This window comes from Phalacrocorax carbo, chromosome 10 (genome assembly GCF_963921805.1).
Source record: "Phalacrocorax carbo chromosome 10, bPhaCar2.1, whole genome shotgun sequence".
NCBI classification, from domain to species: Eukaryota; Metazoa; Chordata; class Aves; order Suliformes; family Phalacrocoracidae; genus Phalacrocorax; species Phalacrocorax carbo.
Window position 1 is genome coordinate 4,308,784 of NC_087522.1, and position 27,247 is coordinate 4,336,030.

The 27,247-nt window shown below is 55.5% G+C and overlaps 4 protein-coding genes across 7 annotated transcripts in view; 2 read left to right on the plus strand and 2 right to left on the minus strand.

The window, feature by feature from the left end:
* The window catches only part of PDAP1 (PDGFA associated protein 1), a 145,291-nt gene extending 128,682 nt beyond the window's left edge, over positions 1–16,609 (plus strand). The window contains exons 2-7 of one of the 2 annotated variants that reach the window (XM_064461513.1): positions 7,644–7,680; positions 11,380–11,471; positions 13,385–13,492; positions 13,906–14,027; positions 14,935–15,086; positions 15,761–16,609. In XM_064461513.1, coding sequence (XP_064317583.1) covers positions 7,668–7,680; positions 11,380–11,471; positions 13,385–13,492; positions 13,906–14,027; positions 14,935–15,086; positions 15,761–15,819 — 546 coding nt within the window. In that variant the 5' untranslated portion in view covers positions 7,644–7,667 and the 3' untranslated portion in view covers positions 15,820–16,609. Of the gene's footprint in view, positions 1–7,545; positions 7,681–11,379; positions 11,472–13,384; positions 13,493–13,905; positions 14,028–14,934; positions 15,087–15,760 lie in introns of those variants that run through there. The other variant, XM_064461512.1, reaches the window with a different exon arrangement.
* On the plus strand, positions 85–4,525 carry PTCD1 (pentatricopeptide repeat domain 1). Its single transcript, XM_009501269.2, has 8 exons — positions 85–543; positions 780–920; positions 1,103–1,321; positions 1,926–2,027; positions 2,409–3,155; positions 3,391–3,507; positions 3,849–4,031; positions 4,245–4,525. The coding sequence occupies exons 1-8, from the start codon at positions 85–87 to the stop codon at positions 4,425–4,427; spliced, it is 2,151 nt and encodes a 716-aa protein (XP_009499564.2). The 3' UTR covers positions 4,428–4,525.
* On the minus strand, positions 5,087–7,400 carry BUD31 (BUD31 homolog). 2 transcript variants are annotated; one of them, XM_064461515.1, is made up of 5 exons: positions 7,252–7,400; positions 6,758–6,923; positions 6,107–6,229; positions 5,695–5,861; positions 5,087–5,352 (listed from the first exon to the last, which is right to left on the minus strand). In XM_064461515.1, the coding sequence occupies exons 2-5, from the start codon at positions 6,849–6,851 to the stop codon at positions 5,302–5,304; spliced, it is 435 nt and encodes a 144-aa protein (XP_064317585.1). In that variant the 5' UTR covers positions 6,852–6,923; positions 7,252–7,400; the 3' UTR covers positions 5,087–5,301. The 2 variants fall into 2 exon arrangements, with proteins under 2 accessions (XP_064317585.1, XP_064317586.1); XM_064461516.1 differs by lacking the exon at positions 7,252–7,400 and adding an exon at positions 7,204–7,226.
* A 2,710-nt stretch (positions 16,610–19,319) lies between the features above and the next one.
* Positions 19,320–27,247, minus strand: ARPC1B (actin related protein 2/3 complex subunit 1B). Of its 2 annotated transcripts, none has more exons than XM_064461519.1 (10): positions 27,015–27,247; positions 24,093–24,166; positions 23,193–23,297; positions 22,486–22,708; positions 21,900–22,007; positions 21,156–21,362; positions 20,814–20,889; positions 20,530–20,730; positions 20,087–20,173; positions 19,320–19,632 (listed from the first exon to the last, which is right to left on the minus strand). In XM_064461519.1, exons 2-10 carry the CDS (start codon positions 24,154–24,156, stop codon positions 19,594–19,596), a joined length of 1,110 nt encoding a protein of 369 aa, XP_064317589.1. In that variant the 5' UTR covers positions 24,157–24,166; positions 27,015–27,247; the 3' UTR covers positions 19,320–19,593. The 2 variants fall into 2 exon arrangements, with proteins under 2 accessions (XP_064317589.1, XP_064317588.1); XM_064461518.1 differs by having other exon boundaries at positions 20,087–20,177; positions 20,534–20,730; positions 27,015–27,241.

The following is a 27,247-nucleotide window of genomic DNA, read 5'->3' on the forward strand; positions in this document are numbered from 1 at the left end:
AGCCGCCGCCGCTGAGGTGAGGGGGGCGGGCCCGATCCTGGCCCCGGTGCCGATCGTCTCCGCTCCGCCGCCCGCCCGCCCACCATGAGGTGTGTGCGGCTACTCGCCCCGCGGTACCGCTGGGTCTCCTCTGCCCTCCCGCCATGGGCAACCTCCGAGGGCGTCTCTCAGCAGAGCGGGAAGGCGCCGAGCCTGCTCCGGTACTCGGTGCCGGAGCCCCGGCCGGACTGGAGGCCGTTCAGCTCGTCACAGGCTTCCTGCGAGCTGTCCGGTAGCGGCCTGAGAGGTAGCGGTGGTGGCGGCGGCGGCGGCTGCGCTAAAGCTGGTGGTGAGGAGGAGGATGAGGATGAAGGCGTGGAGTTCGGGACTCTTTCTAATAAATTTTCTTCTAGAAAATATTATTACAAAACCACATCACACTTTCAGAATTTAAAGCTTCAAGAAGAGCAAGAGGAAGAAACGGAAAGAAAACCCCGATGGGGTCCTAAGAACACCCCATACTGGTACTTCTTAAAATGCAAGGCCCTCATCAAAGAAGACAAGGTTTGTTCCCAGGTCTTCGCTCATTTGCTTTTTGGTAGCAATGCTGAGAGAAACAACTCTGTATCATCGGTATTTTACTTATTTCTTTACTTTACAGAAAGAAGTAAAACAAGAATTTGTGAGGAATCCCATGCTCTGTAGGGCTGCTACCACAACCTGCCCCCAGCTGCGTATATTAACATCTATTGCAATCGATTCTGTCACTGCCTCATCATGGATTTTCCTCTTCCCTGTAGCTGGCAGAGGCTCTGGAGCTGTTTGAGGTGAAGATGCTGAAGGAAGAGCGTCTGCAACCAGAAGAAAGCAATTACACTGTTCTAATTGGTGGCTGTGGCAGGGTTGGCTACCTGAAAAAAGCCTTCCGGCTCTACAATGATGTAGGTTTACGTTCTCTCCTCTCTCCAACCTTCATCAGTAAAACTGTTACAAGTATTTGGCCATGTTACTTTGTCTCCAAAATGCCTTAATCTTTGTGTCTCCTTAGCCTGAAACTCTTAAAAACGAATTCTAGAAATCCTGTCCTAAAAAGCCATTTCTAATTCTTCTTCTCTTCCCTCAGATGAAAAAACGAGGCTTAACTCCCACCGAGGCCACTTACACGGCCCTGTTCAACGCCTGCGCCGAATCGCCATGGAAAGACTCAGGCCTGCAGAGTGCTCTCAAATTACGGCAGCAGCTGAAGAGCAAAAATGAAGAGCTGAACCTGATCACTTACCACGCGCTGCTGAAGGTCTGTGCTCTGTGCTCAGACCTCAGGATGTGCTTTGATGTACTGAAGGTAAATATGTGGCTTTTCTCTTAAGTGTAGTCTGCTCTGGTTAAAGCTCCTAGAAGTTGCTGTATTGCAGAGACTTTTTCATTTTGTTTCCAGAAGAGGTAATTGCAGATCACGTGTTTATATTTCATTGGTCCTTGGTCTCATACAATGAAATCATCTTGGTACAGACCAAACGTTAAGTATATAAAAAGAGGCAGCTACAGCCTTAAACAGGGGCTGGCTTTATAAACTCCAGTCAGATGTGTTTTGGGGGGTTCAGAGCTACTGTGTCTGTCTCCATCCCTCATCTTGGAGACCCATTTGATATCTAGTTCCTTTTATAGCAGCTTTTCTCAGAAGGGCCAGCCTGGGAGTAGCTAAAAATTTTGCTGTTCCTGCCCTCAAATTCCCTGTAGCTCTCGTCAGGGAGAAGCTGTGATCTGTGCAGGCATTTCAGGGCTCTTTTTCTCCTGGAGCAATGATTCTGCTCGCAGCACCAGGAGTTCACCCTGCACTTTGTTGCTGCTCTATGCCCACAAGACAACAGCCATTTTTGAGCTTTGCAGCCAACCGGGACGGGCTGTTTGGGTTACTGGGAAGTTTAACGCGCTCTCTGCTCTTTTAGGAAATTGTGCACAAGGGCCATGTTCTCACAGCCGAGACCTTCAGCTTCCTTCTCATGAGCTGCATAAAGGACAGTGAAAATGGCTTCCGATATGCCTTACAGGTTTGTCTTCATGTTCTAAGTGGGGAGGAAAAAGCGTTTCCGCATTGTAACTCATCACTTGAATGCAGGGAAGGCAGCATGTTGCTCAGAGCTGATGAAATAGGAGGAATTCAGCTCCACCTAGGATGAGCTCTGTAAACTAGGCCTCCATTGGGAGGTCTCCTACCCTGGTAAACCACCCTGGATGATCTCACAGGACTGTACTAGCTCGAGGTGGCTGTTCTCTGCCCGGTGGCATCTCGCCTCGTCACGCTGTAAACTCGCTCCTTTTCTGCAAGCAGATCCCCTAACAGCAGGCAGGGTAGATACGCTTACAACATGCTAGAAACACTCTTGTTATTTACTACCCTGTATATCTGGTGTCCGTCTTCCCCTTTTCAGGTCTGGAAGCAAATGACTAAACTTGGAATAAAGGCTGACAGCCACACGTACAATTTGATGCTGCGTGCTGCCAGAGACTGTGGGATAGGCGACCCGGTCGTGGCTTCTGAACTCCTGCTCAGACCCGCTGGTGAGAGCTCATCTCAGCTAAGGCTTGCACCTGGGAGGCAGAAGGAAAAGGTCAAAAATCAAAATAAGAAGAGATCAGAGGGTGCAGCTGCTGTCCAGCTGGATGTGGAAGCTATGGAAAAGCAGTTATTTTGGGAGAGTTCAGTGCAGTGTGAAGAACTGGTCAGGCAACAAAATAAAGACGAGAACCAGGTTGAAACTGAACCAGCTGCTCTCGCCAGCCCCAGCAGGGCTGGAGCGTTGATGAGGAGAGGCCAGAAGGAGATGGAGTGGGAACAAGGACGCCAAAGCCAGAAGCTGCCTTTTTGCAGCCTTCCCAACTTGCTGGATTCCGGGACACCTGACACAGCTGTGGTTTCCTTGGGGACGGTGGCCACCCCGTCCAGCAGGCTGGCTTTGATGGGGGATGTGGAAGGCTTCTTGAGTAAAATGAAAGAGGACAACGCAGAACCCAACATTAAAACATTTACGTTACTGTCTGAGTTGGTGGAACCCCAAAGCCCCTCGGAATCCTCTTTGCTGGCACTCCTGGATGAGCATAAAGTGAAAGTCGATGTGACCTTCTTCAACACTTTAATAAGGAAGAAAAGTAAACGGGGAGACCTGGAAGGAGCAAAGGTGAGAAAAACTCAGAACCAGCCCTGTCGCCACCTTGTCTCTGGCGGCAGCCATGTTTCACTGTGAGACCCCTTTCTGCATCCACAGTGGAAATCAAGAATCTCACACTCTTTTCCACAAACCAGTGCTCGGGTTAACTTGTGAGCAATTACAGATTCTGTTCTGGCAGTTTCAGCTCTCTGGAAAGCTGCAGCGAGACTCCTTGGAAACCGATGTTGGCACTTGTATCTTGCAGGGCATGCTGCCAGCTCTGGTGAAGAGGGGACTGTCGCCTAACCTCCAGACATTTTGTAACTTGGCAATCGCTTGCCACCACAAGAAGGATGGGCTGCAGTTACTCTCAGATTTGAAGGTAATAAACTCTGCAGCTTGGGGCTCCAGCTTCAGGAAGAGGCAAACTGAAGCATTAATGCTTCTAAAAAGACCCGCTGAGGTTTCTGTGGTGAGCGGTTGCGTTCTCGCTCCAAAAAGGTGCGCTCTAGAGTAGGTGTCAGCTCAGTGCCTGTCCCATGCCTGCACAGGGCCAGGGGAGGGCTCAGGGGAAGGGTGCGCTGGCTCTGCAGAAGTGCCACGCGCGTTCTGGAGCGAGCGCCTTGCTCCCTGTGTCAGAAGTGCCTGTATGCCTCTTCCTTCCACGAGTCCCGCACTACTGAGCAGATAAATGAGTTTAACTGTAGCATTTCTTGTTTCCAGAGGTCTGGAGTAACTCCCAACAAGTACATCTACAGCACCCTCATCGCTGCCGCTGTGAGGCAGCTGGATTACAGTTACCTCACAGAGATCCTGCGAGACATGAGGAATAACGAAGTGCCTCCCAACGAAGTTATCATCCGCCAGCTGGAGTTCGCAGCACGGTACCCTCCAAAATTTGACCGGGTAAGTAGCTGTAACTGGTTGGAGTGTGAAGGCATCACAAAGGACACCAATGAGGAGGGGAAGCGGAGGTGTCTGCCTAAGCCTTCCTCCTTGGGCTTGGTCTGCTCTGGCTGGCGGTCGCCTGCCAGCCCTTTCTGTTGTAGCTATTGCCTGCCAGTACCAAAGCGAGCTGTCTTCTAACAGAAACTTGTTTTGTTGGACTTCCGTTTGCAGTATAAGTCAAATAACCCATACCTGGAGAAAATCGATGGTTTCCGGGGCTACTATTATCGGTGGTTAAAAGTAATGCCAGGAGAGGAGACCCCTCACCCCTGGGAAAAATACAGAACAGCAAAACACGGGGGAGGTGACAAGAAGGAAGAGGCTGTGCCGGAGCAGCCAGGGCAGGAGCAGTGAGCAGGACACTGACATCCTGCATCTTCCTTGTGCTGGAATAATGTGGAATTTGTTCCCTTAAACCATCTTGTAGTAAAGCTGCTTCGTATTTCCATGAATCCCAGTTCTTGTGATAACTATATAATAAAATATGCACCCTTTGTTTCAAGAAGCAAATGCATTTTCAGGGAATTTCCTTAAACTGCAGACAATTCGATAGGCTGTAGTTTAACAAACCCTGTGCTAAACAAGGGAGAAGCAAAATCAGATTTAAAAGGGGTTTAGCTCAGTGCAAGTTGTGTCTCTCTTCCCTTGTCCTGTGTGTATCTGGGCACTTAACATGTGACCTGTGAGCCTCTCCAGCCTGCTGGCATTCCTGCACAAGTTCCACAGTACAAACCTTAGCAGAGAGTTCCAGTGGAATTCAGTTTCCTTCTACGCGAGATCAGGGAGAACTTAAATCACAACAGGAGTTTTGAGAACTGCATTATTTCCTTTCCTTACAGCCTTTTAAATTCAGTTCTTTCTCAAAGAGGGGTAAGAGCTGGTTAAAAAAAAACCCCAGGTTTAGAACAGCTCACAGTGTGTAAAGTGACCTTAAAACAAGCAAACAGACCAAACCAGCTCTGACAGAAGCAGAGGGGCATAGAAGGGTTTTGCCAGAAGATCGCACCGCTCCCTCAAGAAGGCAGACTTTATTTTAAAATAAACAGCTACACAAAAACCTACTCCAGAACCACCACCACTGCGTAAACGACCCAGATGAATATGCTGCTGGTTTAATTGCTTTACAGAAATACCCCATCAGACAGAAGGTGGCTGTAGTTGCGCTGACAGTCTGTTGCGCAGGATGATATCCCTCAGCGTTCAAAAAGCAGTCTTACAGGTAAAGGCTTCACCCGGAACAGCCTCTGCACCCGCAGTGAGTGCATTCAATGATTCTCCCCTGGAAAAGAAACATGAGGAGGGTATTTCAGCCAAGCCGCGGTGAGCAGCCAGACCAGCAGGCTCTGCCCTTGAGGCCTGGCTCTGTGTGGGAAGGGTTTCTACCATCTAGTTTTCTGTCATTTCCCACATTTTAATGACTTTAAATGACTGCCTGCCAAAGCTGGTGGTAGCTTTAGAACCGACTAGATTCCAACTCCACCACCAACGACAGAAAATGTTCCAACTAGAGGAAGTTACCCAAAAGAACAGCACTGCTCCCTCTGCTGTCCCTGATCAGGAGGAGTTAGGGTGGGTACGGCAAGAGTCTGGACAAGGAGAGGAGCGAGTGGAAACCCCTTACCACTTCCAGCTTGCTCTTGGGGACCCGGCAGATGCAGTTGGTTCCGAAGTTGGTGTCCCGCGTCTGGATACAGCGCAGGCAGCAGAGGTTCTCGTAACCCTGCTTCTTCCACTTTGCAATCAGGTTTTTGTCGGCATATCCTTCCTTGATGCAGTACTCGTAGAGCTCTGCAGAGGAGCAGACACCATCACAAGCGGCTCCCGGGACACATTAGAAGACTCACCGTGAGGAATTACTCTGGGTGTTCTGAGCAGTAGTTACAGCCAGGCTTTAAGGCCAGCCTTCCCCCCACCTTCCCACCCTAGAAACCAACTCTTCCCACCAGTGCCCCGATTCAGGCACACCCACGGGCAGACATCTTCCTCCGTGTTCTCTTTTCCCCCACCCAGGGTAAAGCACATGCCTCCCTCACCTCTGCTGATAGCTTTTCTTTTATAGAAGAGATCAAAGATGTAACGTGTTTTCTGATGATGGATTCTGAAGATGGGCCAAAGAGATTCCACTTTCCTCTTCCCTTCGTGAGGCTCAGTCTCCGCTGGGAGGGAATAAGAACACCGGGGTTCAGCTCACCATTTTGGGCAGCTGACTGATCTCCTCAGTCACTTTGCAATAAACTGTTCCAAAAACATTCGTAACTTTAGTAGATTACAGGGATAAGACTGAGCTTAACAGGAGAAGACTCAAACGAAAAGGACTTGACCCAGAACAGCTCCTTTAGGAAATTAAAATAGGAAAAGGCAGTGGGGAGGTGACCGGGAGGTGACTTTGCAGCTGCCCTGGCTCGTCAGACCGGAGCGACAGTGCAAACCAGAACGGCCAGTCCTGTCACACGAAAGGATGAGCTCAGGTTTGGCTGTGGGTGCCCTCAGCCATCCCCCAAACCCCTGTGCTCTCTGACCTGGGCGCAGCTGCAGCCCGCATCATCACTGCGAGGCAAAGATAGAAAAAACATATCTTTTTTTTATAAAATCCTCTACTCACAGGAGAAGCCGCACATCCCAGAGTGGTACAGATGAGCCCGTTTCAGGGACTGTCCCCGAGGACACCCAGCTCTGCCGCTTACCTTCTCGCATCTTCTGATCCAGCTCATCCAGCGTCGGCTCGATCAGCTCCCAGCCGTCCGGGGGAGGCTTCCTGCTCCTCTTCACCTTCGGCATCGCCTCGGGGGTGCGGAGAGCGAGGGCTTGCCCGCGCTCGGGCGCGTCGGAGCCTCAAAACCCTTGGAACGACTGAAAAAACCGGAAGGAAACCCGTTGTTAGGGGTATTTCTCCTCAGATTTCCGTGCTCCTTTGCAATTTTCTACTTCGACGGTAAAAATGGGGTTTATGAAGCTCACGGAAGCGGTAAAACCCGCCCGGAGCGGCCCGAGGAACCACAAATCGGGTTTTTCTCCTCGGCGAACTAAGACGAAGGCCGCCCCTCCCCTACCGCGGGCCAACCCCGCCCCGCCGGCGCCTCCGCAAGGCCCGGGCCGTCTCCACCAGCCCCAGCGCGGCCCTAGGACCCACCGGGGTTCCGCCCCTCCCAGCCCCGCTCCCCGGTCCGGTCCCGCTTACCCGCTAGGGGCCGCCGCTCAGACACAGCTTCCGTCGCGCTACCGCTGCCGTCACCCGTGGGGCCTCTAACAGCCGCGCCGCGCCCGTGGCCCCGCCCCTCCAGGGTGCCCTCTGTGATGCCTGAAAGTAAATCCTCCCCACGCTGCGCGCCCCCGCCTCGGCCGTGGCAGGACAGAGAGCGCGGCCTGCCGGGAGGGAGACCGGCAGCACTGTTTGCTGCGGGGGTTAGGAGGGAAGCGGAGGAGCAGCGGGAGTGGCGGTGCTGCGGGCAGCCCCGCGGCGGGGGCCTCGAGTAGACGCGGTGACTGGGCTGGTGCCGCGCACCGCGCGCGGGGGTGGGGCAGTTTCCGCTTCCGGGTCACCGCTCGGGGCCGGGGCGGGACCTCGCTGCAGCCGCCGCCGCCGCCATCGCCGCGATGCCGAAAGGAGGTGGGGAGCGGGCGGGGGGGGGTGGAGGCGGCTGCGGGGCCTGGGGACGTGGGCAGGGCCGCGGCTGTGGGGGCTCGGGGGGAGACGGACAGTGCTCCCCCTTCCCCCCCACATGGCGGTTCGGGGGTGCTGGTGGGGGCAGGGCGCGGCCCCCGCTGTCGGGTGTGAAGGGGGAGTCTCGTGTGTCGTCCCCCCCTGGCCTTGGGGAGCTCTGGCGGGGCGGGGGTCTTTTTTCCCCTACTCGGCCGCGGAGGGTCTCGGGGGGAGCCCTCCTGCCGCCCCCCCCTCCCCGCCGGCTGTTGGCGTCTTCTCGGTTTCTTCCCCCAGCCCGCTCCTGGGGGGGATTCGGGGGGAGACCCGTTTGCCCCCCAGAGAGATAGCAGGTTCTTCACGTTTCTCACAGAACCGGAGGGCTCTCGTTCTGCGCCCCCCAACAAGTGCCCGGGGATGCAGCAGCCCCTGGCGCTGTCCGGGCCTTGGGGTGCCAGGGCCCCCCCACCCCGCCGTAAGGCCGGGCTCCTTGTGCTCCCCCCTGGGTTGGAAACTGCAGCCGGTTCTCCTGGGCAGAGCTGGGGGCACACGGACCCCCGGGGAGGAGGGTTACAGCCCCTCCGGGGGGCACTCAGACTGTCCCGGTGTGCGGTGGTGGGCGGCCTTTCCCCCCCACCGCCGGTTCCGAGGGGGAACGCGGGGGTGGGCTTCGGGTTCAGGGGCTCCAAACACAGCTCCTTTCATGTGGCTCCAGCAGCTCCGCACCGGGGCATTGCGGAGCGGGTACCGACTTGCTTCTGTGATTAAGGAGCAGGAACAAGGGACTGACGGGCTGTCAGGGCTGAGCTGGATCCACCCAGAACCTTCTCCAGATGCACCATCTGCATAATTGGCTCTTGTGCCAGCGTCAGTGAAACCCAGTCATATACATTAATGTAAACCAGCCCGCGTCATTCATCTCCTCTGTAGTTCGCTCCAGTTTATTTCATCAGCATTTCCCAAGCTTCAGTGCCAAATCTGCTTCCCCAGTTAGATTTACTTTAAGCCATTTGTTTTGTGTCCATTTGCACAATGGCAATAGGTCGGGCTGAAGGTATGTTTTGTGAAGGCAAAGGACTGCAGTGGGTTACAACCCTGGTTGCCGTATTTAAATGCCCCGTAACTCAAGATTTCTTGCTCTGCATTTCGTTGCCCAGTTTTAAGTGTTTAAAATCTTTTGCTTCTTGGGAAAAGAAGCTCACCTTCCCCCTGCCCCCAGGTCAGTAGCAGTTGTTATATTATGGAGTGGACTTTTGCGCTCACTGTCTAATATAAAATGGGGATTTTAACCTGCCATTAATTTTGTTACTGCTGAATTTTAACCAGCCAAATTTTGTTATAGGATTATTTCTGACAATTTTGTTATACTTTTTTAAATACCTTGATTCAAAAAGAATAAGTGATTCCTTCAATATCCTTCCATTCTCTTTGATTTAAATTCCTTAATTTTTCTGTTTAAAGCTGAAGATAGCTGTATTTGAAGGCGTGCCTGCCTTAGCCGGCAGCAGTCTTTACTGCAGGTGAGATCTGCAGGTGATTATATTCTAAAAGTGCATCACAGAGGAGGATAAGAATCATTACCCCTATTTTACAGATGGGGTAACTGAGGCACAGAGGTGATGTGAGCTGCGCAGCGCGATGCAGTGGGTCAGTGGCAGGCGTAGGAGTGGCACTCTGCCTGTCTGCCATGCGGTTTGGTCTCTCTGTGAAAGGCAGAGCCCCGTCCCTGCCTCGTGCTGAGCTCCCCATGGTCCCTCCAGCTGCCGCTCCCGCTCAAAGGGGCCTCGCTTTTCTGTTGCAGGCTGGGATATAAATGAGATTGATTCACTCTTTAATTTGCTGCTTTCTAGGAGTTTAATGTAAGATAATTTCTTTTGTGTTGCTTCCCTCCCCTTATTACTGCTTTTTATTTGCAGTAATATGGCTTTTGTGCTCTTCAGTTTTAAGCCCAGTGTAAAATTCTGAGCGCAGCAGGACAAGAAGGCTGCTTGGTATCGGTTCAGCTCGTAGCACAAGATTGTTTTGGCTTATTTAGGTTTTCTCAGTGTTACGTAGCGTGTCAGGGATGTTACTGTTGTTCCATCTAGAGTGATGTCATTTGCTGGGCAGTGAGGTAATGTCTCCTGGGCTGGAGCACTCTGTGGCAGGCCTGGTTCCCAGAGGGTGTCAGTAGTGCCACGTGGGGTGGTTGGGAACAGGCACACAGAAAACGCACATCTTTAGGCACAGAAAGCTTTCGGTTGCGCTCATGGTTTGGGAGCCCACGAGCTTCCACACCTGAACTCACAGAGGAGAATCTGGTCTCTGCGCGTGCCCGTTCCACGTGAGAAAAATGTCTTGGGAGTCTCAGTAAGGCTTCACAGTGGGGTTTCTGAGATAATTTATTCCACAGCTCAGCTTTTCCTGAGCTAAAATGTGGGAGAGTTTGTCTCTGCTGAGCCGGGAGGACTGGTCAGAAAACGTTGAGTTTCTGAAGCTCGCAGCCCGCAGAGGCTGCGTGGCGGTGGCGGAGCTCTCCCGAGGAAGGAGGGCTGATCCCCCTCAGCCCTCCCCACCACTGTAAGGTTTCCGTTGTCCTTGGCAGGTGAAGCAGGGAGGGTGAGAGGGTTTCCTGCTCCTTCCATCGGACTCGAAAGGCTCGTGCAGTAGTAGAGAGCTCCCTCGCCTGAGCGGTTTGCTTTTTGCCAGTCTCACGCGCTGGTTTACCTTGAGCTCCCTGGCTTGAGGCTAGAGACTGACTCTGTCCAGCTTCCTTCCCAGTCACTTGCGGGTAGCATTAGTGGCATCAGCTATTCGTTAATCAACAGAATTCTGAACTGGAGAGCAGATCTTAGTCAGGCAGTCCAGCCAGCTGAGCTGAATCTCTCCTCTTCCTGGTTACTAGAGCTTGTTTTTATTTTTCCTTATAAAGCAGTAAAACACAGAGGCTCCTTTTAGTAGTCCTTCAGCTCTCATTATAATTCCCAAAGCTTTTGTCCAATTAGCTTCCTATTTTCACTTGGCACAGCCTTAGTGTAGGGGAGGGGTTAAGGAGGCAAGCTCATCGGAGACTGGGTTGTAACCGCGGCTGCCGCAGAAAGATGCTGTGATTCCTCCAGCGCAGGAAACAGGGAGAGCGGCCGTGGGACTGAGCACCCCGTGCCAGCCGGGAAGTGAATCAGAGAGGCCACAAGCTTGGGCGTGGGTGGGCAAGGAAGGGCAGTGTCACCAGAGTCGAGGGGGCACTTGGGCACTCGTTGCCCGGTAAATGGTGTCACGGCTCTGCGGTGTCTGAGGGCCGGGGGCACTCCTGTGGGCAGTACCTTCCCAGCTCCCTCTCTATAGGGGAAACCTGTGCTTTGTCTGGAAAGCGCTGCGCAGCTGATAGGCTGCTCTCGGTCTGGTGTCTCCAAAACCAGCCCAAGGGGAAAGGAAGAACTGATTCTCCAGGTATCTTTCTATGGCTCAGTAATCCCAATTCTCTGTGTAACTTACCCAGAATTCTGGGGGTGCTTCACTGGGACTGGCAAGTTCAGGGTGTCCTTTTTCATTGTTGTTTAGATTCTCTCAGAGGAGCTATTTCCGTTTGTCCTATCTGCACTGAAAATCCAGAGAGAGTGCTGCAGGAGGAGTGGACCTTTCTGGAAGCTCGTCACTAAATCATTTCTTAATTTTATTCATTTTGTACAGGTAGAAAAGGAGGCCACAAAGGCCGAGCAAGACAGTACACAAGTCCTGAAGAGATCGATGCCCAGCTCCAAGCAGAAAAGCAGAAGGCAAGGGTACGTGTTTGCCCACGTATGTGCTTACTGTCCTACGTTCTGGCTGTCCAGCACGCTCGACTGGCAGTTCGTGAGAAACGGCAGCTTAGTCAAGTGGTGCGGGTCGTTCTGTCAGTGGTCACAGTATGAATTCGGAATATCTCTGGCTGGGGAGACCGCAAGGAGCGATCCAGTCTGGTTCTTCTCAGAAGCGAGGGCAGGTAGACCATCCGGTTCACGATGAGAGGGTTAAAGGATAGGGAAGATGATTACACAGCAGCTCTAGACATCTTTTCCCCTGTATTTCATCATTCTAGTCTCCAGTGTCAGCTATACTTTTTTATCCATGCTCTGCAGCTTGGCTGTGGAGGAAAAGGGCTCATATCTCTATGTTATTCTATATTGAAATTATTATATTTTCCCTCTTCCTCTTTTATATTTAAAAGACCAAATTCCTTTGAATTCTTCCTGTACGCATGATTTTATTGTTTGCCTCTGACAAGGCAGGTGTTTTGTAGACAAGGCAGTAGGGAGAGGGTTTTCTGGTGTGAGCCCTTTTATGGGCATGTTTCTGTGGCCCAGCGTAGGATTGTGACCGCTCCCCTCGCTTCCACAACTACCTGAGAGGTACGGCTCCTTCTTGCAGTACTTGCTCTCTCGTATTCCCAAATTATCACAGCTACGACGGCACTCTGTGATTTTCCTGTGACTTTCTGAAAGTGCTGCCTAAGCCCAAACGCACTATTCCAGCTGAAGCCTCACAGCACTGACTACAGCAGGATAATTATACCCCACGTAGGAAACACTGATGAGTACCTCCCTGAAGCAGATTCCTCTTTCAAGCAGTTACGAGCCATATTGTTGACTCCTTTTTAATGTTTTGACCAGCTGTAACTCAGGACGATTGTGTGGTTTGCTGCATAGCCACATATTCTGAATTTGTGTTGGATTTCCTCTTCCAGACTCCTCTTGGTTTGTTTTCTGGTTCCACCTTGGTTTCATGCTGTCTTTCCACTTACGGGTCTGGTCCTGTTTTCCAGAATGATTCCAGCTCCCACCAGTCATTCACAAACTTCATAACTGTTCTCTACTTCCAAGTTGTTAATAAAAATACCAACTAGAAATGGAACAGAGAAGGCAGGACCCCTCTTGAAATGTCTGTCTTGTTTCAAAACAAACCAGAGAACTGCTCTTTCAGAAGGATTTCACATAACGATGGTTACATCTAATGCTATTTTGTGAGGGAAAGCTTAAAAAACCACCCCAATTAACTAAATTACTCCCCTTGCTGCCCGTAGCTTGTCCACTTTGCCAGTTGCTCTGATGAGGAATATTTGGCAATGGTAAAGCAAGCTATTCACGCCCACGGTGGTTCTTCTAATCATATCTTCTGATGATTTTACAAGTCAATTCCCAGACCTCTGACTGGTAAAAGCTGTGCTAAAAAGGCTCTAATTTCTTGGATAACAGTGTTCTGGTTAATGGTTGTCAATTTGTTCTTCCCTAGTTTGTTTTTTTTTAATCTGGATCTAGGATGGGGTCCAGCTCTGCGCTACATCCACGTGGTTTCCAGTCCCTGAGATATTGTGTGCTGGAAACCGTGGCCAAAATGTCTCCGGGAGATGGTTCATTTGTAGAAAGTAAAGTGCTAGTCCTGTCTTTTACAATATTTTTCCTGGCCTGTTACACAGCGAGAACAGCAGAGCTGTTCAGAGGTGAGCTGCCTGGGCAGGTGACGCACGCTTACGTGTAGAGAATGAGCTCTTGTTTTATGACAGCCAGGCACCTCTGCTGTCCTAAGGGCCACGTCAGGAGCACCGCGGCAGCCCACAGAGCTGTCTCTTAGCCCTCCAAAACGATCTCATTTAAAAGTCGCTGTTGGATTTGGGATTTTTCTTCGCATACATTTTCTCTAATTTCCTGTGATTTTGTAGGAAGAAGAGGAGCAAGAAGAGGGAGGCGAAGGAGCAACTGGGGACCCCAAAAAGGAGAAGAAGTCTTTAGATTCAGATGAGAGCGATGAAGATGATGAGGATTATCAGGTACTGTAATTCTGAGGGCACTTAATGCATCTGCACCACCCTGATTCTTGGGGCAGGAGAGGGATGCACGCTCTTGACTCCAAGATCTCTTTGAGAGCTACCCATAGTAAATTTTTTATGGAAGGACTATTTTTAGAAGCCTAAAAAAAAACCCCGTTACTTGATTGCATTTTGTCCTCAGAATGAAAACTTGGGTATTTTTATAAGGGAAATACAAAGGCAAGAATATTTTAAAAAAGGCTGGAGATGCCTGGTGGTATAAATCTGGTTCATAAATGGTTTTGCAGTCTGGTAGCGAAAACGCCTTGAATTCTGCTTTTGGGGTGTGCTGCAGTGTATTTGGTGAGCTCCGATACAACACGGTGTTGGGTATGAGAGCGCTGCTTAACCTTCCTCTTGTTCTTGAACCTTAGCAAAAGCGCAAAGGAGTGGAAGGGTTGATAGACATAGAGAATCCCAATCGTGTAATTCAGACAACCAAAAAGGTGACTCAGCTGGACCTCGATGGACCTAAGGAACTGTCCCGACGAGAGAGGTGAGTCTTTCCTGCTGCCTCGGCAGGAGCTGGCGCGTTCCTGGAATTTCATCCTTGCTGGTGGCAGCAGCTTAACACGGGGAGATGTTTCCCTGCTGATGGGTATGCGCTGATGTTTCCAGGAAGCCCTTTAAGTGTGTTGCTCTCTAAAGCAGACACTGAACGGCAGCAAATTGTCAGGCAGGACTCACTGTGGTTCAAAATATCTTTCCTTACAAACTTTATGGAAGTCGTCTGTCCTCTGGGAGTAGCTACAGCCATCCTGGAGCCGGGCAGCTTGGCCAGGTGCACTAAGGGAGTGCAGTTTATCACCGTGAAGCGGATGTAGACCATTCCTTTCCTGAAGCTTTATGCCAAAAATCAGACCTAACCGAAATCCATTAACCAGGGGTCACCTTGGGGTCCCCTTTAATCTTGCTGCAGAAGTGCCCCAGTGACAGGTAGCGGTTTCCCAGATTCCAGGGGTCATGGTGAAGTTTTTGTCTGAGCAGACAAATAGGATGAGAACCAAAGTTTAATCTTCTAGTTTCATTTAGCAACAGAGAGTTTCAGATTTAAGCTTGCTTATTTGGGATAGATCACTTCGGCAGAAGTACACCTCTGAGGGGAAGGCTGGGAAAAGCATGTCATGGTGCTGTGCAGTCTGAGGCTAATTCATTTGACCTCATTGTGTGTCAGTGTCCTTGTTTAGCTCAACGAAAGTAGAAATAATCTCTCTCATCATCCCTGTTCAAACCTTGCGATAGATATAACCTGTGCTTGAGAGGTGGAGACAGGGCCCCCCGGTCTCTGGGGGAAGCCCACCCCTGTCCTCACCATCCCTCCCGGTCAGAAAGCCTCCCCTTCCCTGCCTGTACCTGCGTGCTCACCGTGATGCTCTGCTGACTGGCATGTCTCACTCAAACAGAGAGGAAATAGAGAAACAAAAGGCAAAAGAAAGATACATGAAAATGCACCTAGCTGGCAAGACAGAGCAAGCGAAGGCAGACCTTGCCCGACTAGCCATCATTCGGAAGCAAAGGGAAGAAGCTGCCAGAAAGAAAGAAGAAGAAAGAAAAGGTTAGAGAGTAATTAATCATATCCCTTTACTTCTCTTTGCAATGGCTGTACCGCCAAGAGTCGTGATTTCTCCTCGCACACATGCTAATCCCTCATCTCCTGAGCCTGCGTGGTGGTGCTGAGTGTCATTACAGCTTCTCCCATCAAAACCAGGTTCAGCTGTTTCATCCTTATAAAGCTCTCATTTGAAGAGGGAGCAAGGAAAGAAGGAAGGGAATTTTGTCCTTAGCCTCCCAAGCCATGCTTGCTCCAGTTTGGGGGTTTAGCGGCTTCCTTGTGCTGGGTGTGATTTATCTGCTGTGCATGCTGGGGGTCCAAACTGCCCGGGGAATTTGCAGCACTGCTCCCCTGCCTGGATTTTCTCTTTAGCTCTGATAGGCGCGACCCAGAAATCTGATGAACGTGGGTTCTCAGTGGCTTCCACAGAGAAATCTGTGCATCAGGGTAGTGTGTGGACACCTGAAGAGAGGCCAAGGATGGAAGGGAAACACGCAAAGGAGCTGTTCCTCTTAACTCCGCGGGGATCTGCCAGGGATTGGCGGGGAGGGTCGGACTTTGCCTGTTGCCTCGCTATACGGGACTAGCGGGATTTTGGTCTCTGGGGCTGTCAAGCAACCGCCGGTCCCTGATGCGCTCCGTGACATGATGAAACCTCTGTTCTTTTCCTCCCGCAGCAAAAGACGAAGCGGCCATGGCAGGTAAAAGACTGCAGTCACTATCCCTTAACAAGTAAGCACAGGACATGCAAGAGGAGGAAACGCCAGGGAACTGTGCCTGGTGCCTGCCAGGGACTCTGTCGTGTTGCATACCATCGGTGCCACGTCGGGTGTACTGCGGCATCGAAGTCACCTTCACCTCCAAGAGACACTGACGATGTGTTTGTCTTCATCCTGGCACAGATTTCCATTTGGGGTTAGGGGCAGCTGCTACCTTCGGTGCAGAACTGTGCTGAACAGCAATTCTCTGTAACAGTTTGGAAACCTGAATGTTTTTGCTGTTTTTAGGATTAAGAACTCATAGGTGGGGTGTGGGGGGGGGCAGGGCGGGAGGGAGCTGTGTGGGAGGGGAGATGCTTCAAATACTAGATTGCAAGAAAATAGATTGTGGGGTCATTGTGGGGTGGGGCATGGGGTGGGGAACTCTGACTTGCTATGAAAGCCCGAAAGATAATGTATCTGAGGAATCCCTTTGGGCAAACGGCCCGTCAAATTTTGCTGCAGGGCGTTGCAGTATAATCTGGGAGCCTGACTTCATGGGCATCTGGAGTGCCATTCCTTCCCGGTTTCATCCCTCCTTTCTTGCAGCCAGTCTCCCCTTTTCCCTCCTCTTCATTTTTTTTTTCTCTTCTCCTTATTAGGGATAGTGCCAGTTTTTAACCACATCATCCTTTGTTTAAAGGAAAAAACCCAAACAACAACATTTATTGTATCAGACCCAGATGGGGAAAAAGAAAACCTTGATAAAGTTTAAAAAACAACAACAGAACTTGTATATTTGGCTGATTAAAATGTAAATTATCATAATTGCTCCGTCCTCGTCCTGTGTGTGTAAATGAACACGCGCGTACGGGCCGCCGCTGCGATGCAAGGCGCGGAGCAGTCGGTGGTGTGGCGGCCTCTGCGTCTGCTGCTTTGCTCTGTCCCTGTGTTGCGTGTGGTGTGAGATTTGGCTCGAGGTTCCGCAGCTCCATCGGCAGATGCAGCCCGAAGGCTCAAAGCTCCTCCTGCTGTCTCTGATGGACGTCTTGCACAATCTGATTACTGCAGTGGAGAACACAGTTACCCTCCGGCTGCTGTCTCACCTAGCCGCTGTGTCAGGAGGCCAGGCCCCGAACTGTCGCCACTGTCACAGTCCTATTCCGGGTGTAGGGCTGCGGGAGCAGGAGATGCTCAAACCCGCGGTCCAGGGAGTCCCGTCAGCCGGTGCCAGGGACACCAGACTCCCTCACCAAAGGCTTGGAGGAGATTCAGCCCCAGAGCCGAGATGGCAGCTGTCGGAGTCGCTCGCAGAGAGGTGAGAGATCTTGCAGAGATGCAGGATGACAAGTGTGGTTTGTTCTGTGTAAGCCTGCTGTCCCTGCCTGGCTGCAGGTTGTCAGAGTGACGGAGGGGTGCGCTACGGGGAACGTCACGGTGAGCTGCCTGCTCGAACCCCCCTGGGAACCTGCTTTCTCGGTACAGAAAGATGTACAGAGTGGTACAGGAATGCCGGGTCATCTCTGCACCAGGTAAAGGCGCAAGCCTGAGCACCCCAGCCTGTGCGTTTGTACCCGGAGGCATCATTTGAGACAGGAGATGCCTTGCACAGCTCCCTGAAGGTGAGTGGTTCCAGGAGAGGTGCCCTTGCTGTCAGCTCCAAGAGGGCAGAACTGATACGGTGGGGACAGGACTGACACAAAGCTGGGGTGGTCCTTGGAGCGCAGGGAGGCAGCGGGAGCAGGGTGGTGGGAGACAGCGGGCTGATGCTGGGGATGGAGCAGGGCAGGAGCCGCAGCTGGAGGGGGAGAGAGAGATGGGCTTGTTCGCATGGGATGGGATGTGTCACGTGTAGAAACAGGCGGAAAAATCTTTTCCCAGTAGAACACATCTGTAACATCTAGACCAGAACCTGAACGTCACCGTCCCTCACTGCCAGCGAGGACTCTACTCCTGGGCTGTGGTCAATGCGAGGGCTGGTCCGCTTTGTGGGGCACCAGCAGGATGGTCTTAGACCTGAGCTGTCACAGAATCACAGAACGGTGGGGGTTGGAAGGGCCCTCTGGAGCTCATCCCGTCCCACCCCTGCGTAAGCAGGCACCCCCAGAGCAGGGGCACAGGACCGCGTCCAGGCGGGGGGTGAATGTCTCCAGGGAAGGGACCCCACAGCCTCTCTGGGCAGCCTGTGCCCCTGCTCTGGCACCCGCACTGGGAAGGGGTTTGTCCTCATGTTCAGGTGGAACTTCCCGTGTTCCAGCTTGTGCCCGTGGCCCCTTGGCCTGGCGTTGGGCGTCACTGAAAAGAGCCCAGTCCCATCCCCCTTACACCCACCCTTCAGATATTTATAGGCATTGATGAGATCCCCCCTCAGCCTTCTCTTCTCCAGGCTGAACAAGCCCAGGTCTCTCAGCCTTTCCTCCCAAGGGAGATGCTCCAGCCCCTGATCCCCTTGGCAGCTCTGCGCTGGGCTTGCTCCAGCGGTTCCCTGTCCTTGAACTGGGGGGACCTAGAACTGGACGCAGCACTCCAGATGTGGCCTCACAAGGGTGGAGTAGAGGGGGAGGAGAACCTCCCTCGCCCTGCTGCCCACACGCCTTTTCATGCACCCCAGGATATTGTTGGCTGCCTTGGCCCCAAGGGCACGGTGTGGGCTCAGGGTCACCTGGCTGCCCCCCAGCACCCCCAGGTCCTTCTCAGCGGTGTATTTTCACAGCGAGGTCTGGTCCCGGGAGGAGTAACCACGCTGTGCTGCACAGCTTCCTTTTCCTTTGGTGATGAATGCAGCATTTCCCTCGCAGAGACGCTCACTTTAAGACGGGGCAACGCCAGAGGTGGGGCCGGGCATCTTGCCTGCCCCAGCACACCTGCCTGGGTACTGGTGGTTCTTCTGCCTTTGCCAAAGCCCTTACCAACCACTTCATCGTGATTTCCTACCCCATGTGAAATGTATGACCCTGCCCATTGTTTACCATGTGCAATTAAACCCTGCTCTGAAACACAGAAAGCTTTATCCACTTCCTTACAGCTTCTTCAAAGGCTCCTCAGCACTCCTGGGAGCAGCTTTGTCCTCCCAGTGCGGGTGCGAGGTGGGACTGCTCGTACCCCGAGTCAGAGGTGAGGAAGGTGGAGGTCGGAGGTGCTCTGATCAAAACTGCCTGGCAGCCTGCGAGAACAGGCTGGAAAGGGGCAGCGCTGGTGCGGCAGCCCCAGGGGTCCAAGCCGGCTCCCCGGGCGTGGGATCGCACACCTGGTGGGGGTGACCGGTGCCCAGGAGGAGCTTGGTGCCGGCAGCAATGTGGGAAACCTCGTTGCCCCCATCCTCACCCCCCCCGCCTTTTCTCTAATACCAATCCTGTTATGAAATTGTGCTGAAGGAGGGACCGGGAGCGGGACGTTCCCCTTGTGCCCATGGTCGTTTCATCCTCAGAGCTGGTGGCAGAAAGGACGTGACCGCCCGTAGTGAGATGCGGCACAGCGGCCTGATGCGCTCTGATCACGCACGTGCCACATTGAACTTGTTTAAAAAAAATAATAATCATTGGATTTATACAGGAAAATCCTTAATTTTTATTTATTTAAGCAATGTATGACCAGCATCAGGTAGGATGGTAACAAAAATAGTAAAAAAAAAAACAAACCCAAAAACCTGTTTCTTTGCCTGAGAGCAGCCGCCGGGGCTGGCTGGCAGCCGGGGAAGCGTGCTGGTGGCATCGTGGCCGGCTTGCGTGGCGCAGACGTTGCGGGGGAAAGCAGGCAGGCGCGGCAGAGCAGGGGCAGGCTGGCAGCCTGGACGCCCTTCCTGGCTGGCTCCTTCATTTGATCTTGAGATCCTTCAGCGCCGACTCCAGGCTCTGAAATGAAACGGGAGGTCGTTCCTCATCAGCTTTTTGCTTTCCAAGGCAACGGGACGTGGTCGGAGAGCTAACGTGGGGCATGGTCATGAGGGAAGCTGTCCCCTGGGGTGCCAACCCACCGCGGGGAGGAGATCCCAACTTCAGCTGGTTTGGGCTCATTTTTCAAGCCCTGTGGGCAAAGCCGAAGCCAGGAGAGGGTGCTGGATCCCTGCACAAGGCTGGCGTCAACCCCACCTCCGATGGTGAGCTGTGAAAGTGCCACCCAGGGGTGTCTCCCACCCAGCTCTGGGTTAAAGGAGATCCCTCCCTAGCCTGTGAGTCCCCCGTGGGCAGGATGGGCCCCACCACCACAGCAAAGAGCTGCACAGCAGCAGGGTTGGGGGACTGCAATTAAAGCTGTGGCTAATGAGGGTTCAACTCTGGGGGGACCGAAGCACTGGGGATGCCTCACCTTGACGTCCCAGATGCTCATGCCGCCATCCATCCCCGTGGTGCAGAACTGCGAGCAATTGGCCTTCCCACCCACCAGCACCGAGATCTGGCTGCGGGGCACAAAGAGGTGGCAGGGAGTCAGCCCCAGGCCCTCCGCCAAGCCCTCAGGGTGGGTGGGAGTGGGGCGCGACCCCCTCCATGTCCCCCCACTCATGTGCAGGGATGCTCCGGGGATACCCTGGGATGCTCCAGGGATGTCCAGGGCTGTCCCAGCTCCCAGGGCTGGACCCCTCCCTCTCCCCCACCCACATGCCAGAGATGCTCAGAGGATGCTCCAGGGCTGTACCAGCTCCCGCACCAGACAGCAACACAGCCAAGGGATGCTCAGGGACCAGCACCCCAAGGCAGCCCCTGGGGTGACCCAGCCAAGCCTGTCCCTCCACCCACTCGCCCTCCCACTACGTGCCTGATGCTGTTCTTGTGCAGGGTGTCCAGCGTGGCGTTGGCAGTGTCCGAGCTCGCTTTCTTGTCCAGGTTCTGGAAGCGCTCGCGGGCGGTGAGGCCACGCTGGGAGCTCTGCTTGGGGATGTCCAGCTTCCCCCCGAAGGTCAGCGCACCCTGGCTCTCCTCGTAGGTGAACAGCATCGGGTAGCAGTCGTGGCCCTGGGGAACCAGCCAGCCCTGCTCAGCGCCCTCCTGCCGGCTCCCAGCACGGCGCCCACCCCGCGTCCCCAGCCCGGACTCACCGCAGCCACCAGGCTGTTTTCGGTGATGAAGGTGACGGCCAGGAGGGGCAGGGTCTCGGTGCACAGGGAGGCAACGCTACGAGGGAGAGCAGGGCATTAGCAGGGAGCCGAGCTCAGCCTCTGCGCTGAGACTGGAACAGCTCGTGGCGCAGGTGGAAGCCACAAGACTGCAAGGGGAGGATGTGCCACCTCCTCTGCCCAGGCCTGCCTGCCCCTTCAGCCCCAGCCCAACCCAGATGCCTCCCATCCCTGGATCGGTTTCGGGGTCAACCCCCCCTCGCCACCCACGGTACGGCCACACCCAGACCCCCAGACCCCCCTCTACCCCCCAGCCCTGCTTACGCCATCTTCTTATTGGCATCGGCGAGGCAAAGGGTGCTGTCGTGGCTGACCCAGGCCACGCGGGCGCCGCTGGCCGAGAAGCAGATGCTGTGCACCCACCCGCAGCTGCTGCTCGACTCGAACATCAGCTCCCCAAAGGGCATCTTGGAGCCCCATGGCGTGGGGCTGGGCCGCTCCTCCACCTCCTTGATGTAGGCTGAGAAGATCCTGGGGTGGGGAGAGAGCCCTGCCATGTGCGGCCAGACACCGGAGCTGCCTCCATCCCTGCCCCCTTGCATGCCTCCATTTCCCTGCCAAAGCCCGTGGGGTGCCCTGCCGCCTCCTGTGCCCCACTGGGTGCTGTAACACTGGAACTGCCCCCCCGTGGGGTGCCCTGCCACCTCCTGTGCCCCACTGGGTGCTGTAACACTGGAACTGCCCCCCCGTGGGGTGCCCTGCCACCTCCTGTGCCCCACTGGGTGCTGTAACACTGGAACTGCCCCCCCGTGGGGTGCCCTGCCGCCTCCTGTGCCCCACTGGGTGCTGTAACACTGGAACTGCCCCTGGGGCACCCTCCAGCCCCCTCAACATCTCTCCTGCATCCCATCCCCAGCACCCAGAGGGATGAAGCCTGCCCCACAGGCAAGCCCGGGTTCTGGGCTACCCCAAACACCTCTGTGCTGTGCCAGGGTGGGACCCCAACCCATCCTTGGGGGTCCCCCCACCTCAGGCCACCCCACTTGCCCACCCCCCTTTGCTCCTCACCGGCACTTGAAGTCGCAGGAGCCAGCAGCCAGGAGGACGTTGTTGGGGTGCCAGTCGAGGCTGAGCACTGTCGAGCGGATGGGCTTCTTGATGTGCTTGCAAACCCACCTGTGGGGAGAGCGGTTGGCATCAGCTGGGGAGCATCACCACCTCTGGGAACCCCCCAGGGCTTTTGGAGGGCTGGCTGGCGGCGGTCGGGGCTACAAGCACCCCAGGAGCTGCCCGGGGTGACCAGCCTGCAGCAGCAGCAGCCAGGGCATGGGGACAGCATGTCCCATCCCAGCAGCAGGGGTTTGGAGCACCTGCCTCCATCTCCCCTTCTGTCTCCTCTTCCACCTCCTCCCCGAGCTCCTCTCTGTCTCCCCATCTCCTCCTGTCTCACCTTCAACTCTTCCAGTCTCCTATCCCCCAATCCATGTCACTTCCACCTCCCATCCATCCACCCATCCATCCACGTACTCATCTGCCTCTCCTCCATCCATCTCTCCATCCCTCCACCTCCCCATCCATCTCCCCTCCACCTCCCCATCCATCTCCCCTCCACCTCCCCCAGGACAGGCCCAGTGAGGCCACGGCTCAGCCTCACCAGTCGTTCTCCTGCTCAAAGTAGCAGATGGAGATGAGCCGGGAGCCGCTGCCCACAGCAAACTTGTTCTCCTTGGGGGACCACTTGACGCAGCGAGCGGCCCGATTGATCCGCAGGATGACCAGGGTGGGTTTCCAGACGTTGCCCTTCAGGGTCCAGACGTAGGCATTGCGATCGGTCCCACATGTCACCAGCCGGTTACTCTCAGGGGCCCAGTCGATGCCTGGAAGGCAGAGGGGGGTGATGGTGGCCCAGGGAGCCATGGGGATGGGTCACTCAGGGCCAGAGGCCATTTGAAGGCAGAGCTGTTCTGGGTGGTCCCTGCTCCACAGTCCCTCTTTGCCCTACTCCAACATCCATCCCAAATCATGCCACCCCATCCTTTCCCATCTGTCCCACCTCATCCCATTCCATCCCAACCCATCTCACCTGCTCTCTTCCATCTATCCATCCCTTCCCAACCACCCATCTCATCCCACCTCATCTTTCCCCACCCCATCCCTCTCATCCCATCCATCCCACCCCTGGGTGCCTTCTGACACACTGGATTGGGGCCAGAAGAGGTAGACACAACCTGCTCCTTCTCCTCCACCCACTGCTCAGTCTCCATCCAGAAGCTGAGGTGCCACCAAGCGGGGCTGGGACAATCTCTGGTGCAGAACCACCCAACAGCCATATCCCCATCCCCTCCGTTGGCCGGGACTCACCCGTCACCTGTCCGTTGTGCTCCTTCAGCTCATGGACTTTGCTCCACTTGGCCCCGTCCTTGCGGTAGATGTGGACCTCGTGGTTGTTGGGGCAGAGCGCGATCTCTGTGGGGCAAGAGCAGCTGGGGCAAAGCCTTCCCCTGGGTGGTGGGCTCTGCTGGGGAGGGACTGGGGCCAGCTGCCATCAACTTGCCCCTTCCTGTGGTCTAGGCTTGGTGGGACACCTTGGGACCCCACTGAGCCCCATCTGCCTGGTAGGGGCCCAACAAGCCCCCCAGCCTCCGCCCTGTGCTGCCCCAAAGCTGGCCCTGCTCGTACAAACTGTACCCACAGGGAAGGGAGAAGCTTCCCCAGATCCAACAGCCCAACATCCTCCCTTCCCCAGCATGTGGGTCCCATGGGGCCGGTGGGATGGGATGGGACTGAATGGGATGTGACGGGATGGGGTGGTTGCAGGTGCTCAGCTCCCACCCAGCCCCATCCTGCCCGGCACACCAGCTCCAGCAGAGAAAGCCCTTTTTGTTCTCTCCCACACCCCCCACGCCGTGGCCGGGAAATGCCATTGGCCGTGAATCACCCGGCTCTGCTCTCCTCTCCTCGCAATGCTTCTTCCGTCCCTCCCCGCGCCGGCTGCCGCGGTGCCTCGGGGCCGGACGCTGTGCTGGCACCCCTCGCGCCAGGCTCTGTCCCGGCAGCAGGACCAGGGGGACGCGGGGGGACATGTGCTGTCCCCAGCCCCAAAATCTGTCTGTGGCAGGACCTGCTTCCCCAAACCCGGCCCTGACCTGGCTCTGCCCTGTCCTGGGGGAGCATCGCCCACCACAGGGATGTTCAGCCAGGACGGTCCGTGCTTTGGGCCGTCCATAGGGATTTTGGGATGGGGTGCCCCGGCTGACTTACGGGTCCGGTCCTTGTTCCAGGCATGGCAGCTGATGGGCTCCAGCAGGAAGCTGTGGTAGGCCATGGCTTGCGGGCTGGGGACAGGGCGAGACCCCCGTGGCCGTCAGGAGATGCTGCTCTGGCCACAGGGACAAGCCCCCAGCGGGACCTCCTGCTCCCAGCCCCACAGAGCATTCCCTCCCACTGGGACCAGCCCCATGTTGCAGCCCACCACATCCCCCCCTCTGCCAAGAAAGGGGTTTCCTGGAGGATTTCCAAGCTCAGAGTGTGCCCAAGCAAGAGGGGGAACGGTGCCCCAGCGGGTCCAGCTCCAGAGAGGGCGAGGGACAGTCCAGGTGGAGCTGAAGGAGACATTCCCCATGGTGCTGCCCCATGGCTGGGCACCCCACACTGACTGTCCAGTGACTAGGTGCCAGATGGGTGCCCATGGCCAGATGCCCACGGCTGGGCGCCCCATGGCTGGCCACCCCATAGCTGGGTGCCATGTGGGTGTCCCATAGCCAGATGGGAAGCAGGGGCTGCTTCCAGGGACTTTAAAAACTGTGCCATCATCCTGCCCCGGCTGGCTGAAGCCTGGTGGGCAGGAGCCAGCTGGGTACACGGGGACCCCAGTGCCAGCACCGCCAGCCCATGTGCATCCCAGAGGTCCCGCCATAGGCAGCACCTCCTCCCTCCGGATCCACTCGCTCCTTCCCAGCCTCTCATTCAGGAAGAGCCGAAGCCCCACGGAGGTGCCCCCATCCCATCCCGTCCCATCCCATCCCGTTCCACATGTGCTCAGCCCCGGCAAGCTGGTGACTAATCCCTTCCCCTGGCTGAGCTCCCACCGCTCCCGCCAGCGCCCACCGACTGCTCCAGCGGTGCAGGATGGAGCAGCTTCCTGCAAGCCCGCTCTGGGTGCCGCGGGACTGGGAAGGGCTTGGAGCAGCAGTGCAGCCCCTTGGCCAACCAGCCAAGGTAATGTATGGATATAGGGAAACACCTCGCCAGGGCATGACAGACGGGGATTACTCACAGCTTGCCTCTCGGCTATTTTGGGAACTCCCTGAATGCTGCCCATTTTCTTTGGCAGCTAAAAACAGTACAGGGGAAGGAAAAAAAGTCCCTCCTAGCAAACCTCTGCACCCAAGCTGCTGAAAAGAAAATCCGTGGAGCTCCATCACCTGCCTTTCGCACACAGAGAATTCCCAATGCCGACACACGGCCCAACCCCTGCTGTCACACACCCCACAGCCGAGCCCCCGCTGAAACACCCGTCCCCCCCGGCCAAGGACGTGGGCATGGCAGAGCAGCCAGCCCCGGCCCCACCGATCCTGCCAGGATTCAGCACGGGGTGACCCACGGGAGGGTACAAAGCTGCTGCCACCACATGCCTCTGCCCCAAGCCCTGCAGCCAGAGCTGTGCTGCGGGGGCCAAATAAAATCATTGGTGAGCAGACATGCTGCTGCTGGTGTCGCAAAGAGTGAGGAGCTGAAGAGAGTGTGAAATGGGGACCCAGCGAAACAGGTCGCAGGGAGGAGGGATGGGAGGCAGGGCACGCCGTGGCTCTTTCTGGCTTCAACATTCACTAAGGAAACAGTGATGCTTTTTCCTTTTTTTCAGGTGGTTTGGATGCTCAGAGACCTGGACCCTCCTCCCCGAGGGTCTTGCTGTTCACCCGTTTTAATGCCAGCCCCCGAAGGGACGGGCTCGGCCGTCACGCGAGGGAGCGGAAGCCGTCCTGCAGCCGCTGCGGTAAGAGGCAAGGGCTGCTCGGCCGTTCGAGCTCCGGTTGCTTCGTGCAGCGGTTTATGTTTCATTTCCCCAGTGGCTGGTTTACAGCCAGTTCCCTGCCGACACCCCGTGGGCTGACCCGTGCTCCCGCCCCAGGGGGGAGCCATGGGGTGACCTACGGGGAGCTTGGCAGCCCCTTCCCCAGCAGGGAAGAGCATCGGAGGGGCTGCGGCTATGCCCCTGTTCAACACGGAGGCTCCTGAGGGAGGAAAAGGGGCATTTCCCGATGGCCAGGCAGGGTGGGATTGGGACCCAATGCAGCTCCGTTATCTCCCTGGCCAGCCCCGAGGCGCCGAGCAGTTCGGAAACATCCTTGGAGGAGATAACCAAACCTTGGCAGGAGCCGAGCGCTGGGGGCTCCTCCCGGTCCCAGGGAGGAAGCCGTGCGCTAGAGGAGCTGTATTTTTCATTTTGCTGAGCCTGGTGGGGCAGCAGGAGGAGGGTTTGTACCTGTCAGCGCAGGGACATGGTGATGGTCCTGCTGGGAGCTGCAGGACACCACGAAGCTGCCCCCCAGCCACCGTGGTGGCCCAGTCCTCCTGCGCTGCTGAGACCCCAGCACTGACCCCCGGGAGCCCCTCTGCTCCCCACGGTGGCAGCAGAGTGTCACCCCTCTGCGCTCCCACCAACCAGGCTGGGGACACCCGTCCTCAGTCCCCGACATTGGTGTGGGGTACCCCAGGAGCCAGCCTGGCCCTGGGGGAACATCACTGCCCCAGGGCAGATGAAGGGCAGCTCTGACCCTCTCCTCTCCCTGGCACTGGGTAAAGCTGGAGGCACTGATGCCTGAGGAGAGGACAGATCGCAGGCAGCTCTGGCTTTGCCAGCACCAGCCCCCACGGGACACCCACGGGGGACTCCTTGCAACACCCCGCAGCTGCCGGGCCTCCAACAAGAGAATAAAACTCAAGCTTGCTGCCAAAGCTGGGAAAAATAAAAAAAGCCCGAAATGCAACGACAGCAAAACCCATGAGCGGCGAGGCACTGTCTGCACCCCCCTTGGAGCCCGAAGCAGCCTCAGCTGGGGGATCCCTGGTCCTCACTGGGAGGAGGTCCCAGTCTCTCACTGGGAGAGGTGATGGCCACAGCCCCCATGGGACAGACCCAGCTCCTCGCCGGGGCAGCAGAGCTGCCTCCCCGCTCCTTACCTTGCAGGCAGGGCAGGCAGCGCAGGCAGGGCTAGTTCATGGACTCTGGGCAGTCAACACGAACGGCAGCCCGGAGCGAGCGGCGAGAGCTGCTGGCTGCCCCGCGGAGGCAGCCTGACTTCCCTTTTCCTCTCCGAGAAATGCAACCACTTCCTTACGTGGGCGTTGGGGGAGCGCAAAGCAGCTCGGCAGCCGCCCTGCCCCTGCCTGCCTGCGAGCCAGGCCGCTCCGCC

Excerpts from the sequence above, each read along its gene's own strand:
- PTCD1 (XM_009501269.2), top strand. The coding sequence starts at position 85 with ATGAGGTGTGTGCGGCTACTCGCCCCGCGGTACCGCTGGGTCTCCTCT. Across the intron at positions 3,508-3,848 it reads AGTTACTCTCAGATTTGAAG|AGGTCTGGAGTAACTCCCAA; the intron begins GTAATAAACTCT and ends TCTTGTTTCCAG. Across the intron at positions 4,032-4,244 it reads ACCCTCCAAAATTTGACCGG|TATAAGTCAAATAACCCATA; the intron begins GTAAGTAGCTGT and ends TTCCGTTTGCAG.
- BUD31 (XM_064461515.1), bottom strand. The coding sequence starts at position 6,851 with ATGCCGAAGGTGAAGAGGAGCAGGAAGCCTCCCCCGGACGGCTGGGAG. Across the intron at positions 6,230-6,757 it reads GGATCAGAAGATGCGAGAAG|CGGAGACTGAGCCTCACGAA; the intron begins GTAAGCGGCAGA and ends ATTCCCTCCCAG. Across the intron at positions 5,862-6,106 it reads AAGAAAAGCTATCAGCAGAG|AGCTCTACGAGTACTGCATC; the intron begins GTGAGGGAGGCA and ends GCTCCTCTGCAG.
- ARPC1B (XM_064461519.1), bottom strand. The coding sequence starts at position 24,156 with ATGGCCTACCACAGCTTCCTGCTGGAGCCCATCAGCTGCCATGCCTGG. Across the intron at positions 23,298-24,092 it reads CTGGAACAAGGACCGGACCC|AGATCGCGCTCTGCCCCAAC; the intron begins GTAAGTCAGCCG and ends CTTGCCCCACAG. Across the intron at positions 21,363-21,899 it reads TCCTGCGACTTCAAGTGCCG|GATCTTCTCAGCCTACATCA; the intron begins GTGAGGAGCAAA and ends TCCCCACCCCAG.